Source organism: Saccopteryx leptura, chromosome 1 (assembly GCF_036850995.1).
Source record: "Saccopteryx leptura isolate mSacLep1 chromosome 1, mSacLep1_pri_phased_curated, whole genome shotgun sequence".
Taxonomy (NCBI): domain Eukaryota; kingdom Metazoa; phylum Chordata; class Mammalia; order Chiroptera; family Emballonuridae; genus Saccopteryx; species Saccopteryx leptura.
The window spans coordinates 42,008,153-42,034,521 of record NC_089503.1 but is presented as its reverse complement, the minus strand read 5'-3'; the positions used below and the strand labels follow the sequence as shown (position 1 = coordinate 42,034,521).

Here is a 26,369-nt window from a genome sequence, read left to right as displayed (position 1 = left end):
TTTTTAAAACTCTACAATAATATTCATTGAAAAATGGCAGATGATAAGGCAATCTAGTTTTTAAAGGATTAAAAAATAAGAAGTCCTTGGAAATTAAAAATGATAGCCAAAGTAATAATTCCATTAGAAAGGCTGGAATCCCTGGCCGGTTGGCTCAGTGGTAGAGCGTTGGCCTGGCGTGCAGGGGTCCCAGGTTCGATTCCTGGCCAGGGCACACAGGAGAAGCGCCCATCTGCTTCTCCACCCCTCCCCCTCTCCTTCCTCTCTGTCTCTCTCTTCCCCTCCCGCAGCTGAGGCTCCATTGGAACAAAGATGGCCCCGGCACTGGGGATGGCTCCTTGGCCTCTGCCCCAGGCGCTAGAGTGGCTCTGGTCGCAACAGAGCGACGCCCCGGAGGGGCAGAGCATCGCCCCCTGGTGGGCAGAGTGTCGCCCCCTGGTGGGCGTGCCAGGTGGATCCCGGTCGGGCGCATGCGGGAGTCTGTCTGACTGTCTCTCCCCGTTTCTAGCTTCAGAAAAATACAAAAAAAAAAAAAAAAAAGAGAGAAAGGCTGGAAGACCAAGTATAAGAAATTTCCCCAAAAATGATAAAAAAAAAAAAAAAAAGTAAAACCATGTCCAAGAGAAAAGGAAGCTGAAGAAATTAGATGGTAAGTCCAGGAGATTCAATATACTTCTAATATTACCCCAGAAAGAGAAAAATAAGAAAAAAATTATCAAAGAAGTATTTTTAAAAAATCCAGAACTGGCAGAGCGTCACAAAATTTCAAAACACTAATGATAAAGAGAAGTTCTTAAAAGTTTCAAAGAGGGAAAAGAACCTGTTCACAAAAGAAAAGGAATCAGAAAACGGTAGACTTCTCCAGAGTAACAACATAATCCAGAGAACAAAGGAAAAATGCCTCCAATCAAAGGAAAAGGATTTCCAACCTAAATCTTACACACAGCTAAACTATCAATCAAGTGTGAAAAGAGAGTAAATATATTTTCAGAAATTCAAGGAATCAAAAAATGTATCCCCAACTAACTGTCGTCAGGAAGCTACTGGAACAGGTGCTCCATCCAAATGAAAGATAAACCAGAAAACGAGGAAGATAGGGAGCAGATGAACCCGGTGAAGAGAAATCACAGGGACGGCCGTTCAAGCTCGGGGAAGGCTAAACACTCTGCTCCAACACACAGCAACCAGGCAGTATGTGAGGGCAGGGGCCAGCTCCCCCGTCCTCTCAGCCCCTCCCCAAGGCCCAGCTTCATGCCGGGAACAATGGGAGAATGTTTTCATCAATATATGCCTGGGTCTGGAGCTGGACACTAACTATCTGGGAGGGGCGCCCCCTAGCACCTAAGGCTGCGCTGACTTCTGTACTGAACCACTGGCCATAGCGAATTCTGGATCGGGTCGGCGACCTGGTGCTGAGTGAAGGTGCAGTGCTGGTGGTGCATCCTGGGCAAGGAACCGGGGTCCCCCACGTACCCATGGCCTGCTGAACCCTGCTAACGTTGCCCGGTTTAGCCTAATTTCCCGCTATTCTTGGTATCATTCCTGGCATGTAGTAAGCTTTCAATAGTTAAACAAATCTCTGGAATCTTAAAATAAAAAAATAGAAGAGCAAGAGAGATGACAAAGAGGGGCATATGGGAAGCAAGAAGAAACACCAGAAAGCACTGAAATGAGTCAGAGCCAGAACTGGCGAGCACCTACTCTGTGCCAGTAGCTTCTCCATGAACCACACAATGCATTCCAATGACAAGCACGTACAGAAGGTATTATTATCTCAGTCCTTAGAGACGAGAAACTCACAGGCTCAGAGAGGGTCACACTGATAGTAAGCAGCAGAGCTGGACCTGGTACCCATGACTTCCTAACTCTAAGCCTCAGTGCCTTAGACCATATTATGCTGCTTGAGGCATCACACAACCTTTCTGAGAGTCCCTTCTCTTTTGTACAATAGGACTGTACTTTCCCTGAGAACTTCAGACTTACTGTGAGAAGGAGATGGGTGAGTAGAAGTGCCTTGTGCACTGCGAAGCAGTGTGCACACATAAGAGGCTACTGACATATGCAACCTGCCACACGAGGGCTACACTGCGGAGCTTCAGGACCAAGCGTAGCCCCTGGGCTGCCATGGGAAGAGGGAGGAACTGGCCAGGGCTGGGCTTGTAGTTGCAACTAGGACAGGGCGGGGTCTAGGGCAAGGAAACTGGTGGGGATTCTGGAGCCACAGTGCCTAGTCAGAATTAGACATCCAGATGCTGAGGACCAAAGGTTAGAAGCACCTTTCTTGCCTCAAACTGAAAAGCACAAACTTAATAAATATCTTACAAAGCCATAAGATCAATCCACTGCCATTCCTCCCAGATTCCTCTGTTGAACAGCCACTAGCTTCTGAAAGCAGATCAGATCAAGTTGTTCCTCTGCTTTAAAACCTTGCTTGGTCCCTGTTACCCTGCGGATGAAGTTCCAGCTCCTTAGCCTGGCATTCGAGGCCTCCGTGATATGGTCCTATACACCCCGTACCTTGTCTCCCACTGCGCACTGCTCTCCCAGCCCCTTCTGCCCCACCGATTTGCCATTCCCTCTCTAGGCTTTTGCTCATGTTGATATTGCCTGGAATGCCTTTCTATTCCTGCTACTCATCTTTTAAGACCCACATCAAGCATCATCTCTTCTGAGAAGGATTCTCTAACCCTATGTTAGGGTGAAGACATGAGTTTATGGATGAACAAAACAGTCTCAGAAAGTGTCAGAGCTGGTGAAGACCTCAATGGTTGCCTTATACAATTCTAATTATATCCAAAAAGGAAAGGAGACACAGAGAAGGACAGTGGCCTGCCCAAGGTGAAAGGCTGCTAGTCTTGTGCTCAAGTCCCTTGGCCCAGGGCTCTTTCTGCAACATGGTACAGTCACAATGAATGAATAAATCCATGAATGGCCAAACGGGGAAAGGGAATGCTGCTGAAGCCCTGCACAGAGCACACTTTAGAACACTCACAGCTGTTCTGCACTTAACGGCTTGAGGTGCACCCAGGAGGAATGGGATTCCACAGAGAAAAGCAGCAACAGGGGCAGAAGCCACAGAGGAAGTGGTATTCAGAGGCACTGCGCAAGCTGAGGCTGGTGGGTACAAAGGGGCAACACTGTGTATCTAGGGGAGTTACCGTGGTGCCACCCAGGCTCACGGGCCTGACTGCACAGTCACAGTCACAGCTGTCCCCTGCTGCACATGGCCTCCTAGGGGCTATGCTGTGAGGGGAGACTGGGAGACATGTACTACCACTGATAGCTCTGCTGTTGGTTTTTCTAGTCTTCCAAAGTCACAGTGCACTGCGGGCTCAGTTAATGCTGCTTTATGCTACTTAAACCAAAGCCTGACCTCTGCAGGAAGGTAAATATGATGCAGACCGCAGAGTCAGCACATATTAGTTTGAATCCTGGGATCCACCTTTTTGAGTCTCCATTTTCCCATCATGAAAATGGGACAATTATCTACACACTTCCGACCTTGCATGTGATAGCTAACGCAATGACACAGGCGAAGTGCTCAGACTGGGGACAGCACGGCTTCACCCCATCGCTGTCAGTTCTCTTTCATTCTGTATAAAGGCATTATTTTTAAAGCCTTTTGTCTTCTGTATTTGTCACTTCTGCAGTGTCTTGTTAAGTAAGCCACAACAGCTCCATACTGACTACACAATAAAATCAGTGTCCCTCAGCATGCCATTGGGGACAGGGCCCCAGATGACCCTCAGCTGTCACGCTGGCCGACCATTTGTCCCTCAACCCCGTGTCACACTGTGAAGCCTTCCCTCCCTCTGCTCGCAGTGCTCCCTCAGCACAAGGTCGGTCCTCTTCACCCCTCCTGCCCTCAGGGGCCGCCTCTTTCATGAGGATTTGCAAAATTAATTAGTCCTTCCTCTTCCCTCTTTCTCCTAATTCTTATCACTCTCTGCTTTGTATTCATTCATTATTTACTAAGTGCATGTTATGAGCCAAGTTTAATTCATAGCTCTCTTTCCCATGAACTGTTGGCCCCATGAGGTAACAATGGTTCCTGCATGCCTCCACAGCCTCCGGAAGGCTACATTATCAGCTGCCAGCATGCTAACGGGAGGCAATGAGAAAAACATCGTAAGACTCATGCAGTGTTTTACAAACGTGTAGGGCACCTACTGCCTGCAGGGCAAGTGTAGACAGTTATGGTCTATTAAGATGTGTATAGTCTGTGGATGTGAGGACAGGCTTGAGTGGTGCAGCCGACTTTAGAAACATTGCTCAGATGGGAATCCTAAGGCCCAGAGAGAGAGAAGCTGCCCGGGATCACACACTCAGCAGAACGACCTGAATCAGTAAGACTGAAAATACCTGGCGAGGAAATGGCACAATTTGGAACTCTCATATTGCTGGTGGGAGTAGAAACTGGAACACTACTTCTGAAAACTACTGAGCAGTACCTACTAATGCTAACTAATGCTATACTCGTGACCCAGAAATCCTACTCTTAGTTACGCACCCAAGAGAAATTAGTGTATATGTGCACCAAAAGGCATGTATAAGAATGTTCATAGTAAATTTATTCACAATCCTAAAGTGGAAGCAAACCAAGTGTCCATCAACAGCTAAATGGATACACTGCGGTATATACTCAAACAGTGGACTATGACTGATCAATAAAAATATGTCAAAACTCATCAAACTGAACCTTTAAGATTTGTGATTTCACTGTACATATGTATTGTACTTCAATTTAAAAAGTAAAACAAACAAATCACCCTAAGTAGTGTGTCACCTACCAGACTGTCAAAAATCCAAAAGTTTCTTAACATCTTCCATTAGGGAGACATCAGAAATAGGCACTCATACATCGCAGGTAGGAGTGAAAAATAGTATAATTCCTATGGAAGCCAATTTGCAGTTATCTTGCAAAATAAATACACTTAGTCTTTGATACAATAACTTCACTTCTAGGGACTGATGCTTTAACTACACTCTCCCACACATGAAATAAAATATACATGAGGTTATTCACTACATCATTACTTGTAATAGCAAAAGACTGAAAATGACCTAAATGTCCATAGACGGGGCACTGGTTAAATAAATCATGGCACATGGGTACACTGTGTGAACTATAATAATGAACTAGGAGGGCTTTTCACTGACATGGAAATATTTCCCAAATAAACTACTGAAAGAGAACACCAGACAAAAAAAGTGTGTACAGTATACTACCATTTATGTAAAGGGGGGAAATAAATATTTTGAATTCACTTATATAGACAAAAAAAATCTAGAAGGAGACAGAGGAAACTAATACTAGGCATATGGTAGAGGGTTTGGGGCCACTGGGCAGATGAGGGATACAGAAGGAAGGAGGCTTTACATTCCAAATCATTCTATGCTTTTTAAGTTTTAAATCATGTACATGTATTAATTATTTTTAAAACTATATAAGTAGGCCCTGACCAGTTGACTCAGTGGTAGAGCATCAGCCCAGTGTGTGTATGTCCCAGGTTTGATTCCTGGTCAGGGCACACAGGAGAAGCACCCATCTGCTTCTCCATCTCTCCCCCTCTCCCTTCTCTCTCTCTCTCTCCCTCTCTCTCTCTCTCTCTCTCTCACTCTTGCAACCATGGCTCAGTTGGAGCAAGTTGGTCCCAGGCACTGAGGGTGGCTCCATGACTTTGTCTCAGGTGCTAAAATAGCTCAGTTGCCAAGCAATGGAGCAACGGCCCCAGATGGGCAGAGCATCATCCTATAGGGGGCGTGCCAGGTAGATCCTGGTCAGGGTGTATGCGGGAGTCTGTCTCTCTGCCTCTCCAGTTGTCACTTCAGGAAAAAAAAAATTATATAAGTAAATTACCTTTTAAAAAGAAGTAAAGGACAATGGGGGTGGGAAGAATCCTAAAAGGGATGGTTTTCCAAAACAATGACATCGATTTCACAATTTTATCTGGTTATGCAGAGCACTGCTTAATCTGATGCAGAAGAAATTTAGGCTGGACATATAGAAGAACTTGCCAACATGAAGGGGAACTAAACATTGAAGTGAACAAATGAAATAATGTTATCTGGTGGCCTTCAAAGCAGGCCAGATGTCATGGTGTGCAAGAAGGCAGCACTGGGTAGTAGACCCCCAGCTCTGATGTTAGAGGACCGGGTCAAGACCTGACACGCAGAGTCCTCCTGACCACCCTATGACCGGGACAGGGCAACAGCCCGGCCTAAGCTTCCGCTTCCCTTGTTTCTGTGGTCAACAATAGTGCCAACTCACCAAGCTGCTATGCAGATTAAATGAATAATAGATTTTGTCCAGGGCCTGGCCGGTTGGCTCAGTGGTAGAGCGTCAGCCTGGCGTGCGGGGGACCCGGGTTCGATTCCCGGCCAGGGCACATAGGAGAGGCGCCCATTTGCTTCTCCACCCCACCCCCCCTTCCTCTCTGTCTCTCTCTTCCCTTCCCGCAGCCAAGGCTCCATTGGAGCAAAGATGGCCCGGGCGCTGGGGATGGCTCCTTGGCCTCTGCCCCAGGCGCTAGAGTGGCTCTGGTCGTGGCGGAGTGACGCCCCCTGGTGGGCAGAGCGTCGCCCCTGGTGGGCGTGCCGGGTGGATCCCTGTCGGGCGCATGCGGGAGTCTGTCTGACTGTCTCTCCCCGTTTCCAGCTTCAGGAAAATACAAAAAAAAAAAAAATAGATTTTGTCCATCACACTGTGCACAGGACCACACAGGTTTGTACTTACATCTAAGCTCTCTACAATATTGTGAGGAAGTAAGTATTGCCTCTCAGAGGAACACTCATTGTCCAAAAGAAGAGTTCTATTAAATTCACACATGAACCTGTGTAATGGGTTTCAGGCCAAGATCAGACTTTCTGCCACACATATTACAAAGATAAAAAGGTTCAATAATTGGAACTCATCAGTGAAATGAAAAAAAAAAAATCCTTGCATAGATTATTGCTCCAATTTGATAAAAGAACTGGCTTTGCTTGGAGGAAGAGGAGGCACCATATTTTCCTGCCAAATATCTCACTCTTTAACAATGTCTGTTGGGTGAGCCTCCAGGAAAAGGCACCAATAAAATCATTTCCAAGGTCTGTGTGGAGCGGGGAGAGAGGAAATGCAGTCAGCTCTTTTTTCTCTGCAGGAAGGGAAGGCTGAACAACTGCACATCGGGAGAGAAGGCAAACAAATTGCCCATTCAAGCCAAAATAAGCTGCTCCTGGGAAAAGCAAAACAGCTGGAGTCAATTCAGCCAGACACGGAGGTGAGGACCCCAAAGACAGGACTGGGCCTGGGGAGCCAGCCTCTGGCAGGCAGGGAGCTTCTGAGCAAGTGGTGGCCACTTGCCCTCATCTCACCTCTGCTGACCTCAGTCTATGCCCAAGAATAGGAGCCAGCCAGCTTTTTCAGATATGGAGACAAATCCTGGGTGGAAAGAAAGAGAGAAAGCAAGCAAACTAGTGGACCTGCCAATAAAACGAGCACCTGCCAGGCACCTGTGATGTGGCAGGCACTGGGCAGGCTCTGGGCAGGCACTGGGCAGGCACTGGGCAGGCTCTGAGCAGGCTCTGGGCAGGCACTGGGCAGGCTCTGAGTGGGCTCTGAGCAGGCTCTGAGCAGGCTCTGGGCAGGCACTGGGCAGGCTCTGAGCAGGCTCTGGGCAGGCACTGGGCAGGCTCTGAGTGGGCTCTGGGCAGGCACTGGGCAGGCTCTGAGCGGGCTCTGAGCAGGCTCTGAGCGGGCTCTGGGCAGGCACTGGGCAGGCTCTGAGTGGGCTCTGGGCAGGCACTGGGCAGGCTCTGAGCAGGCTCTGGGCAGGCACTGGGCAGGCTCTGGGCAGGCTCTGGGCAGGCACTGGGCAAGGCTCTGAGCAGGCTCTGGGCAGGCACTGGGCAGGCTCTGGGCAGGCACTGGGCAGGCACTGGGCAGGCTCTGAGTGGGCTCTGAGCAGGCTCTGAGCAGGCTCTGGGCAGGCACTGGGCAGGCACTGGGCAGGCTCTGGGCAGGCTCTGGGCAGGCACTGGGCAGGCTCTGAGCAGACTCTGGGCAGGCACTGGGCAGGCACTGGGCAGGCTCTGGGCAGGCTCTGGGCAGGCACTGGGCAGGCTCTGAGCAGGCTCTGGGCAGGCACTGGGCAGGCACTGGGCAGGCTCTGGGCAGGCACTGGGCAGGCACTGGGCAGGCTCTGGGCTGGCACTGGGCAGGCACTGGGCAGGCTCTGGGCAGGCACTGGGCAGGCACTGGGCAGGCTCTGGGCAGGCACTGGGCAGGCACTGGGCAGGCTCTGGGCTGGCACTGGGCAGGCACTGGGCAGGCTCTGAGTGGGCTCTGAGCAGGCCCTGAGCGCCACCTAACATACCTGCATCACTTGAGAAACAACTTTTAGGGGTGGGTACTGTGATGGTGATTTTACAGATGAGGAACCAGGCTCAGTGAGGAGGGGTGACTGTACAAGGCACATAGCTAGAGAGTGGCCAGACTGGCCATGGCCAGTGACTTCAGCTCTCTCCTCCCTGCTTGTCACTTGAGTTTGCCTCTGCCCAGCTCCTGCAGTTCCTTTGTCTAAAGCAAAAACTCACCATTCTTTCTAGCCACGGGGGTGTCTGGTGGCAAACACAGAACACACCGAGATGCTTCATTGGAAAACTAAGGAAAGAACCAAAACAAATGGGAAAAAAAGCAGCCTAGAAGCAAAGGAGGTGGCAGAGTAGAGGTGTTTTGATCCTGCCCCTAAGAAGCCTGAAAATGTGGCTGCTGTGGAGCTTGCCTCAGGCGGGACAGCAGGTCCTGAGTCCCTGTCTGTGACAGTGGAGAGCCGAATCCTTACCTGGGACAGAGCAGGGCCAGCAGTGTTTTCAGGGCTGTGGGGATTTCTAGACCCCCTAGACTGGAGTCCCCAAGCTCCAGTATGAAAATCCATTCTGCCCTGGACCCTGACTTTCTGGTGGGGGGAAGACACTTCCCTCTTTAGCATCTGAGATTCTCACCCTGAGTCTCAGACCTTATTACAGCCATCATACAGTTACTTCCTTCCTTGAGGTCTTAATAAATAATACTAACATCTGCTAACATTTACTGAGCCCTTACTTTGGTGCCAGGAAGTTAGCACTTTACACAACAACCCCATGAGGTCAATAATATATTACAGAAGAGGCGATCAAGACACAAGGAGGTGGCCCTGGCCGCCGGTTGGTTCAGTGGTAGAGCATCAGCCTGGCGTGTGCAAGTCCCGGGTTCGATTCCCGGTCAGGATACACAAAAGCACCCATCTGCTTCTCCACCCTTCCCCCTCTCCTCTCTCTCTCTCTCTCTCTCTCTCTTCCCCTCCCGCAGCCAAGGCTCCACTGAAGCAAAGTTGGCCCAGGCGCTGAGGATGGCTCTATGGTCTCCACCTCAGGCTCTTAGAATGGCTCCAGCTGCAACAGAGCAACACCCCAGATGGGCAGAGCATCGCCTCCTGCATGCTGGATGGATCCTGATCGGGCACATGCAGGAGTCTGTCTGACTGCCTCCCTGCTTCTAATTTCAGAAAAATACTAAATAAATAAATAAGAAAATAAATAAAAAGAAAAAAAGACACAGGGAGGTTAGGCCACTTAGACAAGCTTACACAGCTCACAATGGAGGAGCCAGAATTTGAACGCAGTGCCTGTGCTCTTTTTCAGTACCATCCGTAATGCCTCAGGCCTGAGGATCTGATAGAGCTAAAAAGCAATCTTGGAAGTCAGGCACACAGCTCAACCATTTATTGCTACTCATCCCTGGCCAACCTGGTTCATCCATCTAATCTCTGAGTCTCAGTTGTCTCCTCCATAATACACTTTGTGGAGTTGTAGTCATTCTAAGACTGAGTAGGTTCTTAATTACGTCCTTTATCCATCTCTACTTCACCTCCCCTTCCAAGTCTGATTGTCTATTGCACATTCATTAGACATGAAAACTGCTTCTACCCTTGAGCAAGGTTCGGCTTCTTCATATTCTGTTCTAGTTTATTCTGTAACTATTTTGTGCCTATACTGTGTGCAACCCACCACCAGGCACTGTGGGGCTGGATCTCCGGGAATGAGAAGGGAGGTAGGGAACTCCATCTAAAGTGGGCAGTGGCTGAAGGGCAGAGGGGAGGAGCTGGCTGTGGGAACCAGGCTCTAAACTGGTAGGAACTCTCCTCCTCCAGCTCATCTCCCCCTGGCTGGCCTCCTGCCAGGACCAACAGGCTCTTCTTGTCACTTTCCAGTGCACAGCCTGCGCCCTGCTGGGCACCCATCAATGGACCCATCCCTCCCCTGGTGGGGAGCCTTTGCTCCCAGGTCGCACGCAGGCATGTAGACATGCCCAGAGCCCTGTGACTGGGCCCACCTTCCCTGACCCTGGAACCATCCATTCAGCCAGACCTGAGGCACTGGGGACAAAACAGAAATTAACAGGTGCGCCTCGCCAGTATACCCTGCTCTCCAGTCTCTGATGTTCTCCTCACTTGGGTAACGCGGAGAACATTATCATTTCTCTCTTCCCACTAAGAATTACTTCACGAGAATAGTCACACTAACACGGGAGTCTCCCCTCTCTCCACCCTGACCAAGAGAAATGACAAACAGAATTATAAATATATATGTATATAAGCATGAATTCTTATGCACCCCTTATTTACTAGGTTATTTCACATACATTATCTCACCTCACTGTCACAACAATCCTGCGAGGAGGAATTACCGTTACACAGAAAAGCGGGAAGCACTGGAAGCCCACACAGATGGAGCGGTGTAGACAGGCTGTCTGCCTGCAGCCTATGCTCTTTCTACAGCCCCAGGCTGTTGTCAGCTCAGCCTGCCGCCCTGCTAGCTCTGGCCCCTCCTGTGTCTGGATTTTGTCCTTTCACATATTTAGAGCCCCTGCAATCTTCTTGTTTTGTGGTTCCAACGGAGGCCAACCTCCCCCACCCCAGTGACAGCAGCAGCAGCGGCAGCAACATCTTAGGCACCACCTCTGATTCTGTGATTAGCTTGCCTTAATTACACCCAGGCGGGAGCAGTTCCGGGAGGGCTGCAAAGCATGCAGATTATGCTGTTCCATTTTCTGGCTCTTCTCTGACTCCAGCCCCTTCCCTCCCCGCCCCCTCTGCTGGCTGGCAGCCTGCCTCCTCTGCTGTCCTTGGTTCTGCCTCCTTGCACATCACGTTCAGGCCTGCAAAGGAGCGCTTCAAACTGCTGCCACCTGGGCAGCTGCGCCAGTCCAGCTCAATTCAGAAAAGAGTGCTCAAGTCTCTGCTGAGTGCCAGCCACTGCTCTGGGTGCCACAAATAGGCAGGAAGCAAAAGGGAAACACATGGGCCTTGCCCTTCAGAAGCTCAGAGTCAGAGGCTGGGGGAGAGAAGCAGACAGGAACAGAAATCGCCGGTGCAGGGTGGGCGGTGAGGGGCTTGTCACAGAGTCCTAAAACATCAGAGCAGGAAGGAACCTTGGTTTCCTGTTTTAACTCCTCCATCTTATAGAAGGGGAACAAGAGCCCACAGGAGGGCAATTATATAAATAAATGATGTAATGACAACCAGCACTTCTAAAACACTTACTAGGAGCTAAGTACTGTTCCACGTGCTTTCCATGGGCCTACCTTCTGAGGTAAGCACTATTGACTTCCCCCTTTTAAAGGTGAAAAAAATGATGCATTGAGGGGTTAAGCACCTTGTCCAACTTCACACAGCTAATACGTGGCAACCTGTATTGAACTCAGGCAGTCGGCCTGCACACTGTTGTCTGTGTACTGTGAGATGGAGAGCTTCTACTCACGGAAGTAATAAGAAGTCTTCATGAAGGAATTACTTATAGGCCTGATTATCAAAACAATGAACCCTAGTTATCCCAGAATCAACTAAGAGGAAACTTTAATTAATCAGAGGCTTCAACTGAGAGTTCCCAAGCACCACAAAATATAAGGCAATGAGTGAACAGAGCCCAATATTTCCAAAAAAAGAGCCAAACAAGAGGAACAAACTTGGAGGTAGAGATTTATTCAAGGAAGAAGCAGCAGCTCAGTCCTCTTCCTCTTTTATGTCTGGCTTTCTACACACTGCCCCCAACTGGTAAGGTCTTCAATAACCTCAAGTGCCACTTCTTGATGTAGGGGGACTAGCTCAGGCACCTTAAAAAGATGCTCAATGAGGCCCTGGCTGGTTGGCTCAATGGTAGAGCATCGGCCTAGCGTGCAGTAGTCCCGGGTTCGATTCCTGGCCAGGGCACACAGGAGAAGCACCCATCTGCTTCTCCACTCCTCCCCCTCTCCTTCCTCTCTGCCTCTCTCTTCCCCTCCCGCAGCCAAGGCTCCATTGGAGCAAAGTTGGCCCAGGCACTGAGGATGGCTCCATGGCCTCTGCCTCAAGTGCTAGAATGGCTCTGGTTGTAACAGAGCGACGCCCCAGATGAGCAGAGCATTGCCCCCTGGTGGGCATGCCGGGTGGATCCCGATTGGGTGCATGTGGGAGTCTGACTGCCTCCCCGTTTCCAACTTCAGAAAAATACAAAAAAATATAAATAAATAAATAATTTAAAAGAAGATGCTCAATGAGGTAGACTGAAATTTTTAGAAAAGGAGGTTCTAGTCAAGCCTTGGTCAACCAAAGACTTCCATTTCCCAGAACTTCTACACACACACACAGCACTCTGGCCTTTGGTTAACCAAGACTCTTCTCCAATTTCACCACATGAGTTTCAGAATAAACAGTTACCAGTATACTAGATACTTACCAATCACTGCAAGATTATGTTCTGAGCCACACGAGACCTGTAAAAAGAAAAGTTATATTAGAGAAAGAAAATATATAGATATTTCAGCCCATATATTTTATGATCACAGTTATTTTTAAATAATACTAACATCTATTTTGGCAAATTTTAGGAAGTAGAAAAGGGCACCATCTATAAAAATTGACTATAATTTCAACATACTCATAACTACAAAAAAGTGATTTTAAAAAAATCTAATGAAATACACCAAGATGTTAATGTATTTGTTTTAAGGCAGTAAGACCATGAGTGATCTATAAAAATCCTTTCTTTTTTTCATTTTTCAAATGTTCTATAATGAGCATGTGTTGCTATAAAAATGGAAATATAAGACAATACAAATGACAATTTTTGGAAATTTAACTAAAGAGACCACCACTTTGATGTGGACTGATAAAATGAGCAGAGAATTTGGTGGAACAGACTTGTCTAAGGACAGATGTTTGACTTTCTCATCTGTTCACTCTCCCTTTCACCATCCAGTCACACAAACATTTGTAGTTCTCTGAACACAACGTAATCGCTCACACCTCTGGGCCTTTGCACATGCTATTCCTCTACTTGGAATGACCTCTTCTCAACAGTCCACCTAGAAAACTTCTACTCATCCTTCAAATCTCAAAGCGTCCACTGACATTCCTTTGCAGTTGCTTTTAATCTAGGCAGACTCAATGAAAGTACTCCTTTCATTGTACAACTTATATTGCAGTAATTATCTTGTGGCCTTTTACATTTTTCCCTGTCTCCTCACTAGACTGAATGTGTCTTGAGAATAGGACTAAGTCTCATTCACCTCAGAATTACAGAGTTGGATTGTACAAGGTCAGGGACTCAGCTAACATCTTCTAAGCAAGAGAATGAATGAAAGAATAAAATATAAAAGAATAAATACATAATACAAAAAAGACTATCATGTGGGTGTCTGAATCCAGTGTCCACCCAGCAAGAGGCCCTTCCTGCCTTTCTGGGCCTGCATATTCCAACTGTTACCCGGACAAAGTGATTGGGAGTATAGAAGCAGAAACATTTCTTCAGGTACTAATTAAAAAGAACGCAAGGCTCCGGAGAAGCCCCTGTGACCTTTTTCAGAATGCTCACTCTAGCTCCCGGCAAGAGGAGGTCTTCAGGTTCTCACGGAATGTCAATGTGGGAAGGACCCAGGAGATCTAGTCTGATCTTTCTACATAATAAAGAGAAAACTGAGGCTTGGGAAGAGGAAAGAACTTGCCTTGGGTGCCTGAACAAATGGGTGTCGAAACTAAGACTAGGACCACTCTGATTCTCACACAAGCTCCTTTCCTGATGCTACAACTTCTAACTCTTTCCTAGTGAAAACCACTTGGAAGTGAAATTTAAAGGAAATCAGCATAGGTCCCTGTCAGTAACAGGTTCAAAAGGCATTTGAGCACTGAAGGCCAAATGACACATTGACAGGTGAGAAGGGGTAGTGGAGCTTCTCAGGCTTTTTTTCCTTATCAAAGTTGTGCTTCCCAGGTCCCAGCTTCTACAGGGAGGACAGCTATCCACACTTAGGTGCACTCCATGACAGTGTCTGGCAAAGAAGCACCTGTATATTTTATACCAGTAAAGATTCCAGATTGCCTAGTCTCCGAGATCCTTTGAGGCAGGCTCTATATGTAATTTATCTGGGAGGGTCACAGCATGAGTCACCCAAGGTCATAATCATAGCACAAGTTCATTATGTGCTTCCTGGTTACACTGAGGCTGGTTCTCTAGGTTATGTCATAGGAAGATGTTTAGATTGAAGACCGGGGAAAAAAAACACTTAAATATCCAATATTTGGGGAATGCTTATAAATTCTAATAGAAACATCAGATGGACTAGTTTACAGACTTGGAAAATGATGCTTACCATAAAGGAAAATACTCATGATATTCTGTGAACTGAAAAATTGCCTAAAAACTATAATACGTAATATAATTTCAACTTTATAATAAAACATGAATAAAAGAACAAAAAAAATGTTGACAGTAATTGCCTCTGGACTAGGGATGAGATAAGCAATACAAGTATGGTTTTTCCTTTTGCTTTTTCAATGTTTTTCAATTTTATACACTATTCTTCAAATCACAAAATAATCTATTAAGTATAAGAAAAATAAATTCAATGAAGTTTCTACCACAGGAAAAAAAAAATAACCCCCAAATCTGATCATGTTTTGAAGTAGTGGGGGAGGGTTGAAGGAAATATAACTAAATTATAAGCGCCGCTTCTATTCTCTGTTTTTCAGATATTCTTCACTGGTGGTGGTGGCAGTCATGGTGATGATGGCAGCAGTAAAGGCAGAAATTGAAGCCACTGTGGCTGAGGCCTCATATGTACCAGGTGTCATGCCAAAGCACCTTATAAATATTATTACATCTTAATCATCACAACAATCTTTTTCAGGTAGATTTGACTTTGCTCATTTTAGAGATAAAACTCTGAGCTCATACATATTAAATAACTTTCACAGCCAGTGAAGTGGACGTTATCAGAACTAAAACCCAGGTCTGCATGATCTCCAAGGTCCTGTTCTGTAGTGCAAGACCATGTTACCTTTGCTTTTAAAAAACAGTTACTTCATCTCACAAAATGCAGACAGAGAAAGGGCCTGCCTCTGGCTGCCAGGGTTCAACCTGAGGCTGTGGACTGCAGAGCTGACCAATCTTGAGGACCAGCAGCTTCCAGAACAAGCCACTGACTAATGCCAGTATCAGGCAGCAAGTGCTGCTCTGAACTAATGAGCAAGACAGTGATGCATGGATTTTGTCAAGACAATGGAGAGCTTGAAGCTCAGAGCTCCCTACTGCTTCTTGCTGTCTGTGCATTGGCACAGAGGTTAGGAGACAACACCACAGGCCACAAAACCCCAGTGCTACACTCCTTCAGCAGGACTGTATCAATGACCATTTATTTCATATTGCTCCTGCCAGCATCCACCCACTGCGCAGCTACGGGCGGCTTTCTAGAAGACTGCTAATACGGCAGTGTGTCCGGCAGAAAGAGATTCCGAGCCATGAAGCCTGGTGAGTCCTCAGGCCTCTGCTTCCTGCTCTAACACCTTTGGCCAGATATTTAACCTCTCAGGTCTCAGTGTTCTCAAGTGTAAAAAAGTACATAATAGTATCCGTCCCATCTGCCTCACAGAACTCCTGGAGGACAAGAGAGACAAGTTATCCCCTCACAGCCATGCATCTCACTCTTCTCACATAAAACTCTGACCACCCCATGGCCCTCTGCAGAACCCTTCACAGGCTCCTAGCATTGGGGGGGGGCAGGTAGAGTTTAAACTATACAGTGCGGCTCACAAAGCCCTATTTACCTCTCTGATCTCATTTCCACCCTCTGCTACCCATGAACCCTCGACCCCAAATAATACATTCCCTTGGTTCCATTCATACTACATTACATTTTCCCTAAGAACATGTAAGTGACCTCGGGCTTCTGTGCATGCCATTCCCCTTGACTGGAATCTCCTTTCTCCTACTGTCTACCTAGCTGAATCTTTTAAGATCGCTCAAATAGCACCTCCTTGTACAGCTTGGCCTGGCTGCTTGAGGCACAGCCAGCTGCCGCACCCTGGCTACTCCCGCAGCATCATGCACATGGCCCTTATCACTCATGAACTGTGCATGAGTTAGCCACCCATCTCTCAGCCACCCAGCAAGGTGTCTGCCCAGCAGCGTCTCTGCCACAAGTGCAGGGCATGACGGGGGCGGGGCGTAGATATAAAGTGGCCCAGAGAAGTTAGCTGATCCCAAACAACTCTTAGTAGTGATGTGTCCACTCAGCCTAACTGGAGGCAGGCACCGAGATGCACAGTGAGGGCAGGAAGGGAACGGTACTAGGAGACTAAGACAGAGATGACAGGGGCATCAAAAGCACACTAGACTGTTCCAGGAACTGGAGCCCAGCACAGCACAGTAAACCAGCCACTGAAGTCAGTCCTGGGAGACAGAGTCCCACTGTAGAAAAAGCAGGTTCCAGCTGGCTGGCTGGGGCCTTCAGGAGAAGGGGGCACACTTACTCCAGGGTGTGGGGTGGGACTAGGCGGCTGTGGGGAGCTGTCCTGACTCAGTGCTGTTCAAATGCTAGAGGGATCTTCTTTTTCCTGACATTTCAGCAGGAGGAGGCAGAGCCACAGGAAACAACTTGCAACCACCCAGCAACCACAGAAACAGGCCCTCCCAGCAACACTCCTTCCAGGCTAGGCTCCATCAGTTCCTAGGAGGGGAGTTGCTCAGGGATGTCCTGCAAGCTGGACCCCATTACCTGTAGCTGGATAGGGATGAGCAGGGGCCAGGTCCGACTGGTGGTAGACACCCCGTGAATATATGCTGAATGTTTAATGAGTTAAATGAATGAACAACTAAATGAGCAAAAATTAGATTAACATGGAAATATTTGCCAAATGTTCACGATGAGCACTTCAGTTCTCAGTGGTACATGTGTACAATTTCTAAAGGCAGCTGACTGGCCCTTTTGAGTGCTTTGTGGTCAGGCACCTGGCTAACTGCTTTGCCTGATTAATCTCAATTAAACATATACCAAACCTAAGAGAGGGATTCTTTTGTTATTACAACTTTACAAACTAGGCAATTGGGGTTCAGAGAGGTAAGGTAGATTGCCCAGTGTCTTACAGCTAATGAAGGTGCTCAACTCTGTGATCATCCCGATTCAATCTTTCTGTCCTCCCAACTGTTTTAACTTCTTGTTTGCAGATAGGATGGAAATAAACTGCTCACTCAGTTCTTTCCATCCACGAACCCAGTGTCAATTACCAGGGATGTGCATGAAGAGAGCCCTGGATTATAAAACACACGGCATCATCTGGGGCTAGAGGAGCACTCTGAACAGATGAAACAGCTGCTCCAGGGCTTTTTCTTGAGGGAAAAGGCTATAAAACGGCAACAAAGCTTTGTCCCCTGCCCTCCCTGTGGAAGCTATCACATCGCGGGGACCTCCACCAGATTTTTCAACTTGGAGCCCAGGGGAATTAAGGAAGGGGAAAACAGAGAGAGAAGGGGTACAAACAGGACTCAAGGGAAGAAGCACTGAGATGCCAAGAAGAGGAAGCGGGGCCCAGGGACCACCCTCATCTTCTGTTGAACAGCTAGTGACAACCCAGGGACCACCTAGGGATGTGCCCTGGGGCCTGCGGGGTCTGCTGATTGGTTCCTGCCGGTGCCAATGGGCCTAGCACCCGCCGATGCTATGGCAACCAGGAGCAAGTGCGGAGGCATGTGACACCCCCTCTCCCTCCCGGTGCGGGCAGGGTAGGGGGGGGCAGCCATTCCGGAGGACACGGCGGAGGGATTCCAAGCCTTTGCTCCCGCCTCACTGAGAGCGCTAGGCAGGCACAGCCCCCAGAAGGGAGCAGCTGAGAGCAGCTCCAGAATGGCAGCCTCCCTTAGGGTTAACAGGGAAGGGAACAGGCGCCTCCGTGCAGCCTTTGCTAGAACTCCGCCGAAACCCAGTGTGTAGAGCTCTAAGAGACGAGTGGAATTTCCAAACCTGTTAGAAAAGCAGGGCTGGGAGGCTGGGCATGTTTCGCAGACAAAATGCAATCCTGTCAGCCAATGGAGTTTTACCCCTGGCTCAGATATAGCCCCAGGTGGAGCCCATGGCAACAGTGGAGAGGCAGCCTAGCTGCTTGCTCCTAGAAGCACCTCACCCTAGAATGATACCTTTAACGCCCTAAGTGAGGGCTTGAATTTGTTACTGAACCTAGAAGCCTAAGTGTGCCTGGCCCATAGTCCTTGCTCTGCTCTTCTAACTGCCGACCACATACGTAAATATGAGCCTCCAGGCCCAGTGGCCCAATCTGTCTTCCACCTCAAAGTCCTGGGTGAAGAACCCATTCTCCTGTAAAGCTGATTCCTTTTTTCAAAGCACATTATATGCCTTAGAAAATGAGGATTCAACTCAAATAGAGAGGTTGGGGGTGGGGAGAAAGAGAGCGAAAATTTGGTAGGTGCCTGTGCCAGCCATGTGACATCATAGAATTTCACTTTACCCACACAGCCTCACACCCCCAGCCACAGAGAAGTAGGTGCCCATCTCCCTACTCAACAGGTCAGCAAACATCTGTCCCAAAGTGGGTTAATGCCTAGATTGGCCACAGCCTGTGAAGTGATTAATGTGAAAATTCTGCCAGAAAAAGGTTGTAGGGAGTGAGTCCCCTAGTCTAGCTGGCAGCTAGCGCAGTAGCTAGAAGAAATAGACACAAGAAAGGTTAATATAAGAAGGAGCTACAGGCAAAAGAGTCCGAAGCAGCAGGAACACTCAAAGTAGAGAGGAATAGCTAAGCTACTAGACTGTGAGAGTTCTGGGGGTTCAGAAGGTCTAGATGTCTCAGCTGTCCTGTATAAATGACCATACAGTCGCTACTTTACGAGGCATTTACTTCACCTGTTTCCTTACTTATGCCCATCCTACAATACTCAAGTAACTCAACAGTATAGGATCTCTGATCCTTGCAGACTAAAAGCGCCTGACACTGCAATGCATTTGGATTTCAGTAAAAGCAAACCATTACGTGACTTATACCCTTGAGAATAGGATGGAACTCTGTGAGCTGAACAACCAAACTCAAAGACAAGCAGTTAATAGATTCAGACCAGTCAAACATACTATATAGTATGCTTCTCAAAAAAATGTAATGGCTGCACTAATAGACAAGAAAGGATGAATTTTAAAAAAAGACTGCCAATATGAAGTGCTGGTAAAAATGTGGAATAGATGGAATGCTACATAGCTGGCAGGAATATTAATTCAACAACTGCTTTGAAAAACTATCAGTATCTACTAACGCTATATATATGCGCATGTCAGGAGACTCAAGAACCCAAAATAAATTATTACTTCCATCAAAAGACATGTACAAGAATGTGCATAGCAACTTTATTTATAATAAATAAAAACAAAATCACTTGCCTGACCAGGCAGTGGCGCAGTGGATAGAGCATCAGACTGGGATGCAGAGGACCCAGGTTTGAGGCCCCAAGGTCACTGGCGTGAGCCCAAAAGTCACTGGCTTCAACTCCAAGGTTGCTGGCTCAAGCCCAAGGTTACTGGCTTGAGCAAAGGGTCACTCACTCTGCTGTAACCCCCTGGTCAAGGCACTTATGAGAAAGCAATCAATGAACAACTAAGGAGACTAAGGAGCTGCAACAAAGAACTGATGCTTCTCATCTCTCTCCCTTCCTGTCTGTCCCTATCTGTCCCTCTCTCTGTCTCTCTCTCTCTGTCTCTGCTACAAAAAACAAACAAACAAAAACACCAAATATTCATCATCAGTAGAACAGACAAAGGGTGGTAGGAAAAAACCAACTACTATTCACAACATGGCTAAAACATCAAAAATAACAGTAAACAGAAGAAACCAGGCAGAGAGTAAATATTGTATGCCTCTACTTACATGAAGCTCAAAAATAGGTAATACATTTTAAATAAATGACATAACTGATGTGAAGGGCCAAAAGGAATCAATTCTGGTAACTTTTAAACATAGTGCGTGGACTAAAAACTTCTGTTTAAAAACAAAAAGACCTGCAAAAGTATTTAGTATGTTTTACAGGAATGAGCAAATGAGAAAATATATTAATATTGTTGGCAGCAGAGTTTTCACTGTGGATGAAGGAAACACAAATATGAGGGATGGCAGAAAGGAGCCCTATGGACACCGGATCAGAATTAGAGGGATCAGTATAAACTCAATTTTACACACACACACACACTCTGACTTAAACCAACACAAAACTGCCTAGAAAAAATAATACCCCAGAAGCAATGAGTTCACTTGGTGCATGGATCTTGGCTTTTAAATGCTATTCAACTAAGAGGAATCAGAGCTCCTTGGAGAAATGGCTGGGTCTAGGGTTGGGATAGAGAGAGAAAAAGTTGAGCCTGAAACATCTATTTGTGCCTAGAAATAAGGAAGCGATCAGGGATATGTCAAAAGAATACAGGAACCAGCTTAAAGGGTCTCCCACTTGCTAATCAGAAAGAATTTGAGCATCAAAATGAATACTGACAGTAGTAGATTATAACTCAATAAATAAAACAAAAATTCATGAGCACACACTGAATAATGCATAGATTGGCCACAGCCTGTGAAGTGATAGGGAAACAGGAAAAGCTCTTCCTTATAGTATGATGTCAAGAATAAAAAATGTAAAAGAAAAAATTAGATAAGAAAATAATTTTGTAATAGTAACCATTTATTCAGGGAAGAATCATTAACGGCTAGTAGAACTACTGGACAAAAGTCTGAAGAGAAAAGAGATATTTTTATAATCTCAAAGTATCTCTTTAGAAATTACTCCTTATTTACAAAGGAGAAATGGTGACTTTAATAGCAGCAATTTTCAACTGTTGTACCACAATAATTTTTAAACATGCAATATCTGACTATGTAGTCAAGGGCACTGACCTCTTTTCTCTCAGATTGTGAAATTAAAAAAAAAAATGACAACAGCCAACACAACTATAGCTGTTCGGTGTGAATGAGTCAAAACTAGACCTATTTTATTTTTGTCAGATTGGCAAAAAATGTATTTTTTGACGTGCCTCAGAATTTTAGTAATAAGTTCATGCGTGCCATGAGATAAAAAAAAGGTTGAGAATTGTTGCTATAAAGAAAGGAAAGGAGGCAACATCATCGTACCCAAGTGATCGAAATTAGCATCACTAATAATGGGATAAAGTGACATCAAGTGCCTCTTCATGCTATACATTAAAGACACATCACTTATTTAGTACTCCTGCCAAAAGTCTAAGTGAAATCTAATCACGACAAAAAATCAGATAAAACCAAATTGAGGGCCATTATACAAAACAACTACAAAACAATTGTCCTGTACTCTTAAAAATGTCAATGTCATAAAAGATTTAAAAAGCTATTCCAGATGAAAGGAAGCAAAAAGACATGACAACTAAATGCAATATATGATCCTGGACTGGCACTTGGATCAAAGTTAAAAACATCCGTAAAAGGCATCATAGCAACAACCGAGAAATATGCAGATGCTCTGTAGATTAAATAGCAGTAGTCTATCAATTGTAAGTTTTCAGGAAAATGAGAGAGGACACAAATGTGCCAAAATGTTAATATATGTTGTGCCTGGGTGAAGGATTTGGGCAGTTTTTTATATTATTCTTGTAACTTTTCCATACATTCGAAGTTATTTCAAAGTAAGCTTAAACATTTAAACAAGCACAGTAACTAACCCGAGGCGAGAGTGTAGAACAGCGGCTATCTCTGCACTGTTGGTGGGAATACTGGAGAACAGGCATGAGGGAGGCTTGCTGGGTGCCTGATTGGGGCGATCACACAGCTGTAGACAAATGTAAAATTCACTGAGTCTAGTCCAAAGTCTGACATTTGCTAAGTCATCTGACCTTGAGCATGAGGCTTGTACTTTCTTTTCTGAGCTTTCATTGTAAAAGGGGGTAACACTTGCCTCACGGCATTGTGAAGAGTCAATGAGATCCAGTATACCAAGAAGCCCACCCCAGCTCCTAATACTTAGAAGGAGTTCAATGTTACTTCTGTCTCCCTTGATATCCCAACTTTTTTTTTTAATATTAAAAGGCCTCTGAAAAATATGCCTTCCTATGCGATCAATACCAAGGTAATTTTCATGGTTGTGATTTTAAATGTTATACCTCTCTTCATATAGGCTCTCCTGTAACAAGGCTATTTCTGATTTCAGCAGCCTTCTCAGCTGCCCAGCTCTGTGCAAGGCCCTGGGGTAAGTGTGCATATGTCTGTGTATATGCTCAGCTCACATGCAATGCAATGAGTGCAGCTAAGCAGGCAGGGATGGATGGGTGGCTCAGCCTTGAGGTCAGAAGGCTGAACATAATCTCAGAATATTAAAACTTATGGGCTACACGGGGTAATCTTTCACTCAAACCAATGTTTCTTCAGCAAGAAATACTCAGGCTCACAGAGAACTAATGTCTCCGCAGCCTGCGCCACTCGGAGAGTATCAGAGAAGCGGTGAGTCTTCGTTCTGGCTGTAGCTCTCGCTTGGCCTCTGCGACAGCTCCCTTGGTGTCCCTCTCCCTCCCAGCCTCTCCCTGATCTGCCAGAATAGTCTTCCTAAAGCACATGTGGATTATTTTGTTTCCTGTTGGCCAAGACCAAATTCTTTTGCTTCGTATTGAAGGTCCGCCATGGTCTGGACCTAGTGAGGTTCTCTAGCCTCTTTCCCCAGGAGAATTAATTATCCATCGATACCTGTATGCCAGCCTCACAGACCCCGTGCATGGCATCCCACCATGCCACGCTCACGACACCTGCATGCCAGCCTCACACGCCCCGTGCACGGCATCCCACCGTGCCACGCTCACCACACCTGCATGCCAGCCTCACAGGTCCCGTGCATGGCATCCCACCGTGCCACGCTCACCACACCTGTATGCCAGCCTCACAGACCCTGTGCACGGCATCCCACCATGCCACGCTCACCACACCTGCATGCCAGCCTCACACGCCCCGTGCACGGCATCCCACCATGCCATACTCATCACGCCTGCACGCCAGCCTCACAAGCCCCGTGCACGGCATCCCACCATGCCACGCTCACCACACCTGCATGCCAGCCTCACACGCCCCGTGCACGGCATCCCACCAGGCCATACTCATCACGCCTGGCTCATGCTGTCCCCTCAGTTCAGGGTAACCTTCACCACTCATCTTGGGAAGGAAGGAGAGAGGAGAAGGAAAAGAATTGCTAACATTTATTAACTACTAAATCCCATTCTAGCACTTTATGTGAATTAACTCATTATATCTTCATTTGATAGATTAACTGAGGAATAGAGTGGTTAAATACCTTGACTAAAAGCGCATAGCTAATAAGTGGTCAGGCTACTTCAGAAGTAATTGCTCCCTCCTGTGGGTCCTGCTATAGAAATAGCATTTATTCCACTTATAAAGTGGTTCACATGTCTGTCTCTTCCTAGATTATATCAATAACTCTCATAAGCACAAAGACTGCATCTCATTAATCTCCTTCCTCAGTGCATTGTACAGAGCCCTGCACATAGTAGGTCCTGACCAGATATTTGTTGAGTTGAAGTCACTCATCTGTGTCCCTCACACAGCTCTTGGCTCAAAGTCTACCAAGAAATACTACATGAATGACACTGGATTTATCTGTAAGTCTCCTTAGCTCCTTTCCAGGGTCTCATAAATGCTTTGAGCTCTGTAAGTAATGGTTGAAGATGATCCTTCAGATGTTCGGAATTTGAGTCAGTGGATAAAGAGAATAAAGACATGACAGGTAGTTCCCGCAAGGTCTGAGAAAAAGCCGCTAGGTGATGCTCCAGAATGGGAAGTTAGAAATTGGACCTCCAGTGTGTGGAAGGAGACGGCACAGCCCCCTTCTATCTCAATTCTACCACCAACATCAGTAACAATCAAAACTATCCAACAGACTGATTCTGAGCCATTTGCTTACAAAGCTCAAGAATTTTTGCCTTTGCTGCAGCGAAAAGTGTGGCTGGGCCATCACCAGGCATGAGGTAGGAGCACCTGAGCTCGGCCTCTGACCAAGAGGTCCTCTGATATTCTGAAGCCCCTCACACTAAGGATCACTTTTGCTTTTCGTGATTAGAACAAAACAAAACAAAACTGAGCCTGACCAGGTGGTGGCGCAGTGGATAGCGCATTGAACTGGGACACGGAGGACCTAGATTCGAAGCCCCGAGTTCGCTGGCTTGAGCACAGGTTCATCCAGCTTGAGCATGGGGTTGATGACTTGAGTGTGGGATCACAGACATGACCCCATGGTTGCTGGCTTAGGCCAAGGTCCCAGGCTTGAGCAAGGGGTCACTTGCTCTGCTGTAGCCTCCCACCCCATCAAGGCACATGAGAAAGCAATCAGTGAACAACTAAGGTGCCATAACAAAGAATTGATGCTTCTCATCTCTCCTCCTTCCTGTCTATCTGTCCCTACCTGTCCCTCTCTCTGACTCTCTGTCTTTGTCAAAAAAAAAAAAGAAGAAAAGAGTGCCAGATCCCAAAGCTTTATTCTTTCAAGGATTAAAAAGTCAAGAATGCAGAGAAGATATGACAAATAGATCAAAGCTTATCATAACATGTGCAGTGTAGCAATGAGCACAGCACTGAGATGCCTGTATCTGCTACAGCTTGACCTCTGAGCCATGCTCCCGCCTGAGCACAGCCACACCAGTCAGCAGTCTCGTGAGTGCTCTGTCCTGTCCCCAGAGGCGGCACAGCCACACCAGTCAGCAGTCTCGTGAGTGCTGTGTCCTGTCCCCAGAGGCAGCTTCCTAGAATCCCAATGCTTCCGTTCAGGTCCTAGCTGAGTGACTCAGAAACTTTTTTGGTTCAAAATAAGGTTATAGATTATCATGTTCTGTTCTGGGCTACACACATGAAATAAATTTTAAATAAAGCTTATTCTCTTATTCAGATTATAAAAGTTATATATAGTTATTGCAAAACAGTATAATAAGGAAAATAAAAAACACCTATCATCCCACCACCCACATTGTATAATATATTTTCTTCCAATTTTTTCCCTATCAGTATTTTTCTGCGTGTAAATAAATTCTATATAATTTCAGAAACATAGTTCACGCTATACATGGGTCACGCTATATATTCCATTTTATATCATGACAGGTAACATAATGTTATGTTTCCTATGTCATAACCTGTATTAAAAATGTAATTTTTAGCATATGCTTTATATTATCTTAGGAATATGCCCTAATTTCAGTATTTCCTTACTGCTGAATATCTAGGTTGCTTTCACAATTTTGCCATTATAAATTCCATTGTAATGAACACTTTTTAAAAAATATTTTCCTACATCTCTAATTATATCATTTCCAAAGTAGAATTATTAAATAAAAGACTATGAACCTCTTTAAGGCACTTGTACAATTCAGGCAGCACACTTTATTCAGGTCACTGATGAAACAGATCACATCCAGAAGAAAAAGAACAAAACTGAAATAATAATACTAGTTAACATATATAGGGTTGTAAGGCCAATAGTCACGGCCATTCACATGCAGGTTCCCATTAGATTCGGGCATATGGTAAAGAAATAGTGGAGCCAAAAAATGGTGGGCCATTCCTTTATTCAAGACTTGAACCAGCGGGCAAGCAAAACACAGGGAAAACATTTCCCTCTTTGTTCAGTCAGAGATCACAAAGCCACTGACACATTATCCAGTTCCACAAGGAGAATCTTTTCCAGTTCCTCCTAGAATCAAAGGCCTCACCAGTTCCAAAGCCCTTCACCTCTGGTTCCCCATCTGCCAACATGGCTTCTTACTCTGCAAAACTGGCTTCTCTCTCTTTCCCTGCCATCTTGGCTTCTTTCTCCTCAGCACTCTGTCTTCTCTCTGCTCTCACTTTGCAAAAATGGCTTCTTACTCTCCTTCTCCTTCTCCTTCTTCTTCCTTTTAAAACCTCTCCTCCAGCAAACATTAGCAAAACAATGGCCCTTCCCAAGCAGGAAGGTAATTTGCAATTTCACAGATCACATATGGGGCTCTGCCCTGCACCATTTTTAACAATAAAAGTGAGCAAACTCAAAAGATA

The 26,369-nt window shown here is 46.3% G+C and overlaps 1 protein-coding gene across 7 annotated transcripts in view; it reads right to left on the bottom strand.

The window, feature by feature from the left end:
- SERGEF (secretion regulating guanine nucleotide exchange factor) overlaps positions 1-26,369 on the bottom strand; it is a 224,031-nt gene that overhangs the window by 68,397 nt on the left and 129,265 nt on the right. For all 7 annotated transcript variants that reach the window (XR_010748958.1, XR_010748959.1, XM_066364999.1 and 4 more), the window contains one exon: positions 12,736-12,772. Coding sequence is in view for 5 of the 7 variants with exons in the window: in XM_066364999.1 (XP_066221096.1) it covers positions 12,736-12,772 (37 nt within the window). In the remaining 2 variants the exon portion in view is untranslated. The remainder of the gene's footprint in view (positions 1-12,735; positions 12,773-26,369) is intronic.